The sequence below is a fragment of the Accipiter gentilis genome, chromosome Z, assembly GCF_929443795.1.
Source record: "Accipiter gentilis chromosome Z, bAccGen1.1, whole genome shotgun sequence".
NCBI lineage: Eukaryota > Metazoa > Chordata > Aves > Accipitriformes > Accipitridae > Astur > Astur gentilis.
In genome coordinates this window covers 48,712,585-48,725,445 of record NC_064919.1, presented here as the reverse complement: position 1 = coordinate 48,725,445, position 12,861 = coordinate 48,712,585, and the positions used below count along the sequence as shown (strand labels likewise).

The 12,861-nt window shown below is 37.2% G+C and overlaps 1 protein-coding gene across 1 annotated transcript in view; it reads right to left on the bottom strand.

Annotated features, from left to right (window-relative positions):
• TMC1 (transmembrane channel like 1) overlaps positions 1-9,396 on the bottom strand; it is a 66,876-nt gene extending 57,480 nt beyond the window's left edge. Inside the window, exons 1-3 of the mRNA XM_049795482.1 lie at positions 9,357-9,396; positions 816-881; positions 318-681 (exon numbers count right to left, since the gene is read on the bottom strand). Coding sequence (XP_049651439.1) covers positions 318-681; positions 816-881; positions 9,357-9,396 — 470 coding nt within the window. The remainder of the gene's footprint in view (positions 1-317; positions 682-815; positions 882-9,356) is intronic.
• Positions 9,397-12,861: the final 3,465 nt, after the last annotated feature.

The window sequence follows — 12,861 nt, the reverse complement described above, 5'->3', positions numbered from 1 at the left end:
CCACCAGACCAGCTTTAACCTGATCCTCAGGGTACCAGCAGTCCCAGAAGGGCCTGGCTGGTCATTTCCCGAGGTCCCACCCTGGACCTGTGACAAACCCCTGACTTCATTCCGCTGAAGTGGATATGGCTTTGTGGAAAGTTTCCATTTCACTGAACCAGCATTTCCTCACTGCAGGAAAAAAATAAAATCTGCCCAGCTCTATTTGGGCCGTAAGGGAGTCATACTGACTCTTGGTATTTCACAGCTATAAATGAAAGCAGGTTTTATGTAAGATAACTATGGGTTTATATTTAAAAAATAATTTACTGAATTACCCAGATCCTGATTTCTTTTTGTCTTTTTTCTTCTTGTTGGCCTTCTCTTTTTTCCCTTTCTTATCAGGCTTTTTGTCCTGTTTCTTCTCATTTTTGCCTTTACCACTTTTACCTCCTTTCTCATCTTCCTCTTCATCACCTTCCTTGGATTTCTGATTTGCCTCATTCTTCCTGGCTTTTTCAGGGTCCCCATCAGAATCACTGCCCTCCTTTCCAGCTGCTCGTCCCCGTCCTCTACGGTTTCTGTGCCTGCGATGCCCAGCTCTCCTTGTCCCATCTTCGTCATCCTCATCCTCCTCACCACCACGCCTGGCTCTCCCTCTTGCATGTCCCCTTCTGGTTCTCGGTGTTGCTCTCTTCCCTGCTTTATAGGTGATGGAGAAAAACAAACACATGAGAAAAGGCAGTATGTCAGATGGAGAAATTTCCTCCTCCTTTATTCATACAGATAATCAGAAAACATGTGAGTGTGGCCTCAAAGTAATCCACACTAATTACCTGTTCCTTTGACATTTTCTTCATTCTCAGCTGCACTGGCTTCTTCATTGTCAACATCACTACCATCTATGGAGTGAAAACAAAGACTAGTGCATGTGAAGTGTGGATCAGTCATTAGGAATGCAAGGGTTTTAAGAAATTCTTGGCAGTTATTGTATTGTACTCCCTTACGCCATTTCACAAACCCAGGTTTTTGGAACAGAGCAAATAGTTTTCAAGAAATAAGTTGAAGACAATAAAAATAGTTACACTTTCCTTCAGCACTCAAAGAAGCCCCAAAGTGATGCCATGAAGAACTCCCTCTTATGGAAGAAATGTGTAGGACAGGAAGACCCTGAAAAAGAAACACAATAGCAATATCCTACAATTTGGGGAAAAGAACAAGGAACATGAAAATGCTTCTCAGGCAATTCTCAGAGATTTTCTTAAACATATGAAGGATAAGCACTGACTGAGATTAAAGAAGATTAAAAGAATCATTTCTGATTGCCTGACTGGAGGGCATGAAGCTTCATAGCTGCAACATGGCTGAAGAGCACATTCCCAGAAGACAGAGGAGACTTACTCTCAGTTCCAGCAAAAAAATCTCTAAGCATAGTGACAAAAGGTGACCCAGCTCGTTCATATGCTGTGCCACAGTCCTTTTCTACCACTCAGGAGATGATAACAACATTGGAGACTTGAGAGAGAGATCCTATTTTCAGAAGCAAGTAGTGTTTCTGTTCAGAAACATCTTTGGTTTGGGGGAGATCTCTTGCTTAAGTTTTTCAGTCTCAATAAGTTCAATAAGAGATGCTGTCTGTACTACCCATCAATAACCAGGAAAGTATCCAATTCATTTGCCTGGTACATTTTGAAACTAGGATCATACATATATAGAGAAGAAAGAAAAATACTTTAATATGCATTATATCCATAATAATAATATTTAATTAATACGCTCTCTGCAAATATTGGTATGAACATAGTACTTAACAGGTCACTCCTGAAACTGCTAGTGGTATTCACCAGCAATGTTTCTTCAGAAGCAATCCAACTAATACCTGAGAAGCCAGCAGCTAATAGGTTCTCCTGAGGTATCTTTGAGCTTGTACATGTAGGACAGCACTTGAGACACATCAGTGAAATATATAAAAATACATGGTAGTAAGAGATTTAGGAGAAGACTCAGAAATATTACCATGACTAGAAGTAGGCAGCTGTCATTCCACTCCTATATATCATTTATGTTCCAGTTGTATGTTGTGTAATTTCCCCTCTGTACAGACAGGACAGGTGACATGTCATGATACCTATATTTGTATTTTTCAGGTGAGAAGATATCTTCCTTCTTCGCTCATGGGTGATACTGTTGAATTTTTTATATATTTTTTCTCCACCCATTCCCTAGTTCCTTTTATAAATTTTATTAAGCCACTAGTGATTATCAAAAATTTATACACAAATTTATTTATCTAGGGACTGCTGTAGCTAACTATCAGGCACAACTTCTTAGCTTTACCTAGTATCAAAGAAAAGCAGTAAAATATGTAAGGCTGCAAACAAGAAAGAATCTAGTGTCTTGTTTCACTGCGTGCAATAATGGGCAGAGGGTTATTACGAAAAATTTGACAGGCGTTTTAAAACTTGGATATATGTAGAGAGTCTAAGTTCCCTCCACAAAACATTTAATTGTAATTGCATTTGCTAACATTTCCTCGGCATCTGCACAATAATTTTTTAAGATTATGCAAAAATATTAACATTCGATATCACCAGTGGAATGGGAAAATAAGTGTTCCTTTGTTCTGTCTGGACATATGCCTTCTGCTGCTGACAGTAACAAGATCTCTATTTGACAAAGATCATTACATTCCTATTGAAAGCTTGCAAAGATGAAGACAGACACTTCTAAAGAGATACTTTGCGTGCAACAATAGGTCACGGTCTTTTATTGCAACTAATGCTTTTGCTGATCTCCTCCAGTCAGACAGAAATTCCCAGGAAAGCACTTTAATGGTATAAGATTGACCTCACTACAGATTCTGATGAGCCCATATAACAAGCAGACAGCTGGAAGTTTATCATATATACTGAAATATGTATTAGCAGTGAAAGTGTATCGTGCTCAAGTTCACATCATACTGACATAATAGTGAAAGTGACAATGGACTAATACAGAGGCTTAAGCAGGGCAAAAGGTAGCTGTTGGGGTTTAATTAATTCTAATAGCATAAAGGTAACAAATGCACTATTCTGAATCCAACATTTCAGGTAAAATAAAGTGTTAAAATAATTAATATATTTCAGGCTGCTTGAAGAAAGTACTGGGAACACTACTAGAAGGGAGTGTATCTGAATAGTGACTCCTGTGTGTTCATATCATTTTTTCTTCTAAATGCTCAGGCACGTGAGTGGTAACAAAGTTTTTAAAGAAATGAAGAAAAAGAATAAAATCAAACAGAAGTATATATTGCCACAAAACAAGTCTAGAAAACATGATCAGTGATTACATGGAATCATGCAGGTAGAATAATAGTGAGTACTCCAGACATACCTAACGATCACAGATGCAGCTTCAAAAGCTATTTCTGAAAAATTTAAAATTATAGCTCCAAACTGAACTTCAAAACATTCCTGCCTCCACAGCCCCATGGTCATATAGAGATGAAACGTGTTCATATGAAGAATGTTAGAGGTTTGTCCTTCTCATTCTGGTGTAACCACAGAATAAGAGATCTCTCCCAGGTCTTGGGGTATGACGTAGAAAGCATTGTACTAGAATTTATTTTTAAAAGAAGCTGGAAGCCAAAGAGGACTCTGATCCTCCAGTTTCCTTGCTCTCTTCTTTATGTCATGAGCTATGTCACTAGCATAAAATCTGAAGCTCAGGGTACAACTAAAAGTTATTCACTTGAGTCAGCTGTGATAGCAGTTGGTGCTGTTTAGGAGGAAAAAAATCACTGAGGAGGGGGGATGAAAGAGCTTTACCACCCCTGAGGTCTGTCCTGAACAGCATATATGCATGCACTCATGTAAGCTATGTAGCCACCCCAAACCGCACCCACATTACAGCTATCCCTGGAGACTTGTAATTCAGACAAGCTGTTGCATCATCTTTTTGTGTTTGGGGTTTTGGAACATATCATTAAAAGACCAATGTTGACAGTTGGTTGGGTATTTGAGCAATAAGAGAGATAAATAATCATTACTGTGCTTAACATTATTATTACTAGAAAGCTATTTCAGGTCATTAACTCTGTAATACTTTTCAAAGAAGAAAGCAAGAGGCTAGGCAGCTCGTAACTCAGCACTTCATGTACTTGTGGCAAACCATGTCTTACTGAATTATTGGAGAAACCTTTCAATGATAAACAAATTACATTTTATGGTGACACTAAATCTAAATGTAGTTTAGCACTACATTTAAATGTTCTTCTCTAAACCGCAACATAGAGAAACAGTAGAGTGCATTCCACAGGCACTGTATTATCATCCTACAGGAAAACTGAAGAGCATTGCTGATGCTCTGGTCTGTTAATATAAAAATGTATAGTCTTTGATGCAGGAACAAAATCATCACTATGTGGGATCCTTTTAGGTAGATATACTTGTCTTCTGCTTTTGTAAACAGGTCTTCTTGTGATCCCACTTATCAAAAGTTTAGTAAATCCTCCACTAAAATGAACTATATCTTACTAAAGCACTATCTAGAATTACTCATTGTTCCAGAAAAGGGTTGATAGGACCTCATTTCTTCACAGTATTAATATTCATAGGGCTAATATCAGATTATTAGGCTTTGAGTCAGCTAACTTGAGTTTATGTGACCCAGAGCAAATGATTGCTCAGCTGTTACACCTTCCAGGATAAATCATCCTGCCCTAATGACACATACATCATTAGGTATATTTGGAGCTATAGTCCATAACTCCTTATGCTCTTGGAAACCCAATCACTTTCTGGGTTTTTTTTCCCCACAGTAGTTTAAGGGAAACTTTCTTATCTTTCTAGACTAAGGGCAAGGAAAGTGTAATCTGAGTAAGCTATCATTTTACCTGAAGTCTTATTTATGTTTTAGACTATAGCCACAAATGAGCCAACAAGACTAAAGGAGGACATCTTGAATATGGGCTCAGACTAACTTGCAAGTCAGAGACTGCAATGAAGGCAGAACATCAGACAGCTCAGGAGAGAGTTCAAAATGTTGACATGTTGCCTGGTGAGGAAATTAAGGACAGAAAAAAATGTATAAAACCACAGGAGTCTTTGCTGTATGGGACGGCCATTTAGCAGATTATGGAGGCTGTTGTATCCTTACATTATTTTCCCAAGTTGTTTGTACCCCACTTATCAGAGGGTACTACTCAGATTTCATGTTTTGGATTTTTTTTCTAAATTGATTTTATACTGACATAATTTCCTTGATTTTTCACTGAGAGGGGTAATGATTTTTGGAACTACCCCATAAAATATGGCCCACTGTGTAGTATTACTGCTCATATTACTATTACGTTAAACTGAGGGCTGCTAAGCAATTCTGCGTGCTGGTGCCATAAAAAATGCCAGTGGTATGCAAAGTAATCTGTAATTCAAAAAATGGTATCAGGCTTTTTGTATATGTTACAAAATAAATTTTTACTTTGTTAATTAATTATCAAGCCAACAAAATGGATCATATGGAGATAGAGCCTTGCAAGCAATTATTGTGTCTTCCTCTGGACTGGACCGTGCTGGAATTTTTTCAGTGCCGGAAAGTCATCGGGCTAAATAGCTAATAAACTGGGTGCTGAACATGTAGAACTGTAAGCAATGCAAGATCATATTAGACAACAAATGCATATGAAGTACCAGTCAAAAAGAAAGGAAGAGTTGTATAATATTAAATTCTAGATATTTACATATGTTTCCATACTATTCTTTCTGATCATATCAATATGAGAGTGTCTCACAACACTTCTGTGAGAAAAATATCACTAGAAGTAAAAGCTGTGAAACACACCAGAAATAATATACCAAGGTCTCACAGAAAATCTATGGCAAGAGTGAATTGGTGCAGACTTCAACATCCAAGATTTGAGACCTTAACACTGTAGACCCCATCCTCTTAGTGTATGAGGGGAAACCATACCTTGGGAAAAACAGCTTGGCTGACCTCGGGCACAGGAGAAGGGGACTTGAAACACAGAAATTACAAATAAAAATTACATTTATACAACAGCTGGCACACTTAGTATTTGAGACCATGTTTGATTTTTCTTTCATGGTTTTCCCAGTTAGTGTTACAATTTTTTCTTCCAATGGACTAAAATTAAAATCACAATGCTCAGAAAATATCCTGTCCAGCAATAGCTATGAATTTGTGAAGTAAAATAATAATTCCTATTCAGTTACAGTCACACTAGCAAATATACTGCTTATTTTTCTGCACCTAAATTGGTAAGGTTGTAAATAATAAAGTAGGCAGAACATTTATACTACAATGTCATAAAGCCACTAGTGTCTTGGAAGAATTATTAGTCTTAATATACATGCTGTGGCCTGCAGACTTCTACACCCATAGAGTTTCCAGATGTTGCCTGAAGGGCAATAAGGTTTCCCTCTCTGCAGATTGCCAATAAAGACATTTTGCCCAACTAATTGTAGCCCACTCAACAACTAAAAATTACAGATGGGACCACAGGGAACAAATGGAATCCATTCAATTCACACCCATAAATTGCTCATTTGTTTTCCACGGGTAAGGAAAAATTACAAATGTTCTACTAAAACAACAGAGACTGAGCTCACATAGATCAAGGTGGCACTGTGGCTGGCATTGGGCATATCATCTGGTTACATTCTCCTCTTTCCAATTTCTTCCTGGACTGTACTTCCACACCATGAAGTTTGAGTGTTGTCTCTCAGTTTGTGGGTCAGGACTTCTCTTAGGCAAAGTTTCCCTTCAGGGATAAATAAGTTTATTGCACAATTTCAGTACAAGAATTTTAGGCCAAATCTGATTTTGCTATTATAAAATCTTCAGAAGGTAGAGGAGGAAGCTAATTTAGTGAGAAAGCCCTCAGTATTTCATCCCCTTCAGAAAAGCATGGATAAAAGTTTCCAGGCCACCATGTCTTACACTATCTCTGTGGATACACCCACATTTCCCCACCTATGCCAGACAAAGACCTAACTACGTAGTGCTTTGTCCTACGCAAGACTAGAGATCTGACAAGCTTGCAGGACCTGGTGGTTACTGTAATAAAGCAACCAGGAGAAGCCACATTTACTTTGTGTCTTCATCACACAGTTGGCTTGATGGTGGGCAGTTTTTTATTTTCATCCAGTCTCTACTGCAAGAATTAGAATCAGACTATTAAGTGTCCAATGCATTCTAGGAAGTGTGAGACTGCAGTAAATCATACCAATCTGACCTTTTCAGGTTCTGAAATGTGAGTTACTTAGCTTATTGTTATTCATTCATATTAGTGTTAACATGGGAAGAACACGTTTTAATATGGAGAAAACAGTTTATGTTCAAGTTACAAAAGTAGCATTCTTAGTGGATCTGAAGTCAACTTTATTTTTTACTACTTTGTGAGAAGACAGCTCTTTTAAGGTTGATACCTAGAGCTGAGCAGCTCACCACATATTCTCTTTGTTATTTTTAGATGATAATAGGCACTTTCCATCTGATCTCTTTTAAACATCCCATCTGAAGATTTGTGCCCTAAGTCTTCTTTTCCTGCATGAGAAGCCTGGAACAATGAATTCACATTCATGAACTTAGCTTAATGAACCATACATGTCCTACTATCACAGATTTTGCAGAAGACATGCTATGAAACAAGACGAATGGCCAAACCAGGGCTTCACTAGAGCTAAAGATATCAAAAAGCAAAAATGTATGGCCCTAGATTGCATTTGTGCAACTGTTGGGGGCATCCATTCTTTGCAAGAATATTCCTCAGGACTGTCAGCAATGGTGAAGCAAAACCTCCTGTAAAGAAATTACAACCAGATTAGTGCCTGAGCTCTGTGCTGACTAACTCCAGCCCTTGGAACATTTTAAGTCAAAAGTGGACTGAGAACCACATTCTGAAAGTGTGTCATAGTTACTTGAAGTGGAGCTCCAGCTTTTTAAAAGTCTTCTTAAATCTAGATGTAGTCTTGAATTTACTTGCAAGATCTCATCTCCAGATATACTGATAACTGTCATTAAGGTATTTAGATTTTATTATAAATTACATACACAATAAATTTTCATGTAAAATGTGTCAGAGTGATCATGTTTCTGCAACCTAAAGATCTCAGCTTTCTCCAGTTATAAAGATGTGTGGGTTTTGTTCACCATGGGAATGCTAACCTCTGTACTTTGAATGAATAATAAAGTCACTGGATAAGAAGGTAAGTTAATTTAGTCAGATATCTGCAAGCAGAAGGCAGACATTTAGGATAGGATAAAATTAGAACTTTGATATTCTAAGAAATTTTTAATTAGAAATTATTATAAAAATATGTATGTTCTATATTCATGCTCATTTTTTTAATTCAGATAAAAATTCTGCTGAAGTTGGTAAGTATTTTGCCCATGCTACATTAAATTCTGTGCTTCGCTCATGTTAAAATGAACTCAATTAACATGTACTGCTTGAAAATTAAATTGTTCAATAAAGGGACTTGTAGAAAACACTGGCAGAAAAAAACCGATGAAGGTGCTCAGACAAAAAAAGGAAAGAAAATAGGATGGACTCTTAAAATGAACTGCTTGTTATATTTTGCCAAAATGCTAAGCAGTCCCTTCTGATGTTTTCTATGGAAGCAGAACCCATTTTATTACTATGGCACATTACGAGTGTGAATTAAAAATATAGAAAGTACTTTTTAGTAGTACCAGCACTGGTACTTAGAAAGACCTAATGAATTCATTCAGAAACCAGTCTAGAATAAGGTTCCTTGCAATCTTCCTCCATGCTGAAGGTAAGAAATGTCATGTCTATTCTGTACAAAAAGGATCCATATTTTGGAAAGAGTAGTATTGTCCATGAGAACTGAAAGTACTTCCTATATCAAAGAGTTGCCTTGCACTTTTCCCGAGTAAGCCATTAAGCATTACCAGCCTACAAAAGCATTTTTTACATCCAGAACAGTGCAGTATCAGTATAGAAATATTGTTAATCTTATAATGAAGAATGTTTGACATTTCACACCAAATACTCAAAGCGATAAGTAAAGGAGACATTGCCTTTATGCAATTTACAGAAGCCACAAAACAGCCTTGTTTTCTTAATCTTCCCTCTAAACTACATATAAATGCAAGACAAGTAACCGGGCTGTGGTTGCACCCTTTTGATTTACTAACCAGTGGAAAGCCACACTGCCATGCTACAACTAGCCAATTTACACAGCAAAGCTGCTTTCAAAAGCCAAGTAAAATAAATTTCTGAAAAAAAGGTAATGAATTGTGACAAAGAGAATTTTGTATTAGAAAGAACAAGAAGAAAACAAAACTTGCACACTGTTGAGCTACATGCAGAAAATGAATATGTGCTTAAGATGCATAATTGTAGTTGTAATTACCATTTCCTTCAATGGCGGTTGGCTTTTCATGTTTAGGCATCGTGGCTATTTCACAGGGCTGCTCCAGCTGTTACCAATATGAGATCTTCTGAAGGTTGAATGGTTCAAGATGAAGTGTACCACATCAACATCGTCCTGTCTGTCACTAAATGGATGGTGCTGGTGAAGTTTCACTGACTGAAATATAAGAAGATACTAATTTCCTAAGTGATTAATCTTTCATGAATGTTTAGTTTACTATTTAGGGTTGGCATGCTAGGGTCAAAAGAATGGAAGAAGTTGTTCACCTTCTTTATTATTATTACTGAAAAAAGACAAACTCCCCTGCAGTGTACTTATGACTAACACTGTTTAAATGCTTAAGTGCCTTACTGAGCAAGGATGTTGCACATTGTCCACACAGGCATGCTCTGATGCTGCATACAGGTCTACGCTTCAGCATGTGGAGGAAGTTACATGGATTTATTTTTTTTTCTCACGAAATACAGCTTTTACCTTAGACGTATTTGACTTGCATAGCTTTAACAGCCTGACACTGATTTAAAACATCTTAACAAAAGGAGCAAGATGCTGATATATCTGCTGGTTTAGATTTGCATCTTCTTGCAGATCTGTTAAGACTCCTTGCTTCTGCCTTTATGCAGATATTACATCTTAAGTTTACCAGCTCTATCCTGATTCACCTTGTATCTGCAACACTAGACAAGCTTAATAGTGAAACAAAACAAAAAATTAATTAATAGAACAGGTCAGGTTTGGAAGTAAAATAATAATAAAACAACATTAAAATGCAATTCTTGATCTGTATTTAACTAGAGAATTCCTTCACAGCGTCCCCAGTATTCCTCATCTGGATTTCTTTCAGTGAGACCCAGCTTGAAAAAAGGGGTAAGCACATGTACCCCACATTCTCAGATCCTCCTGAGTGGTTTTTGGATCCTCTTACTCACATGACTACAAAAGCCGTTCAGAGTTTTTTTGGAGCTGTCATTCAGATGTGTGAAGGAAGCTTATCTGGAAGTTTATCCAGTGATGCTGGCTACCTTACCTTTTCATTTTCAAATTTTAGCATCAGTGGGTTTTTTGGAAATGCTGAAGATGTTTGTGGAGGTTGTTTGCACTGACTTGAAATTCAGTTCACAGACAAGACACATCCAGCTGTTTAATCCTATTTCTGTTAGAACATTAACATCTTATGTTTAAAATATTCCCAGAGAGATTAAGTCTACATGTACAATTATAAGAGGCCCTACGTCTTTGTCTATAAAGCATGTTTTCTGAACTACTATTATTTACTTTACTGCATTCTCACATTAGTCATTATATAATATCATATTTCCTCCGTATTTATATACTTGCAAAGACTTCTAATGGAAAAAAAAAAGTGCAACAAAACACTCAGTCTCTGAAAATCCATAGTTAGACTATCTGTAATAAGCCTTGGTTTAAAGAACTCAGAAGAAGAATAATCATGGTCTAAAAATTCAGTTGGTAGACTTCTGTACTCCTTTAATAAAAGAAAGAACAACTTGGGAGGAATGATGAGCATGGCATTCAAGTTAATGATTCTGCAAGTACTTGTAAAAAGCAGCAGTGAAAGAGTTGTAATGAGATGTTTCACCATTGCCGTGAAATCAAGACCATAGCCTTGACGGAACTGTGTAAGACTTCATCAGAAATTTAAGTTAATAATATTTCATTTTTATTTATTAGCCACATTGGAAAATATTTCACTGGATATATAAAAAGGCAAGGGACATACATTGAGGGCTGATTTATTAATCTTACCAATAAAGATGACATTATATTAATATCAAAGATGCAAAGGCAGAATTCAAAAAGATAGATAAATAAAAGAATTAAGTTTGTGTTCACTGTCTGAGTGTGGTCTCTGGGTGAACATTTGCTATGATATAGATGAATTGCACACTCCTTTTTGCTTGTTTCTCAAATTTTATTTATTACTCAAGTTTTATTTGTTTCTCCTGACTGGGTCAGGATGGGGCTTTGAGCAATCTGGTCTGTGGAAGGTGTCCCTACCCATGGCAGGGGGGCTGGAAGTACATGATCTTTAAGGTCCCTTCCAACAAAAACCATTCTATGATTCTATGAGTTTGTGACTCACACAGTGATCAGATTTAGTTAAATACCTTTACCACAGTGCAACTTTTTACTGTAGACAAGCCAGATCCAGTCTGGTTTGTGGTTTACTTTTGTGGCTGCAGGACTTAACTGTCTCCATGAGGTCTGCCACTTGCTGCCCTCATCAGTGTACCATTAAAACTGTCCATGGGGCTGCCCCGTAAAATGGGTCATTAATCAAAGCAAATAATAATTTTCTTAAGTCGACTTAGTGCAGTGATCCCATCCACAGCACGGTTCCACAAATGAATGTATTAGCGCAGAAGGGGGAGTCAAATTGTGACATGATGTGGGAAAGGGCAGCCAGGGTCAGGAGGCAGAAAGAGGGTGCAAATCTTTGAAGACAGACTTCTCACTGGAGATAATATAGCGCCGGGCTACATCGTCTATTTCTTAAACATTAAAAATTTGGAGACCAAATACTACACAGAGATTGAGGACAAACTGTACCAATTTAACTCATAGCATCCTACTGCTTCTTTAGTACAAATATAAAGGACTGCATGGAGAGCATGGACAGTCTTCATTTACACAAGGTTCTCTTTACAGCACACCAGTCTTGCAAAAAAAAAAAGGCCTTTAATTTTATTTAGCTCTGTTTAATAGCAATAAAATCTGAACAACACAGAGTGGTTTTAATATATAATAAATGATGAAAATGATCCTGGTGCAGACAGGTTCAGAGTACTGGGCTCATTCCTAAAAGAGTTTATTGAACACTACAAAAATTTCTGTTGTTAGCAAACATGCCACATTTTTGTTTCTTCCTTCAAATGTGTACCTCCTTGTCAGAGACACTTACTAGATATTCAAAGTTCTGAAGCGTGCTTGCTACACAAAAGATAAGGATGGAAATACACAATTATCCCTTTACCACAGCTGAAACTCATGGGAAAATGTGTAATGAAGGAGAAATGGAAAGTATTGGTCCACATACCCTTCCTCATACCACTAAACTGATAACTTACTTGATAGCCATCTGCCAACCAGATAAATCCATCCAAGGGAAACAAAGATGACACCAAAGAATGATGACATAACTATGTTTGGTACAAACATTAGTGCCTCAGTAAATCTGCAAGCATCAGTTTTGCTTGTAATCAGCATTTAAGTTACAGTGCCACAACCTATTCACAAAGAAATAACTGCTGTAATTTCTTTCCTGCCACTTCTGCATATCAGCTGTGAACTCCTTCTACCACAATGAAATGCCCTGAATGTTGGTTTTTCCACGTTTCAAGGTGCATTTTCCCTTGGTTTCTAAACATACTGCAAAACTTAAGGCAATAAATTATCTTCTGTCAGACTTTGTTGCTAAAGGTGACTCTTTTCACAAGGGGATTTTAAAATGCCATTTTGTTTT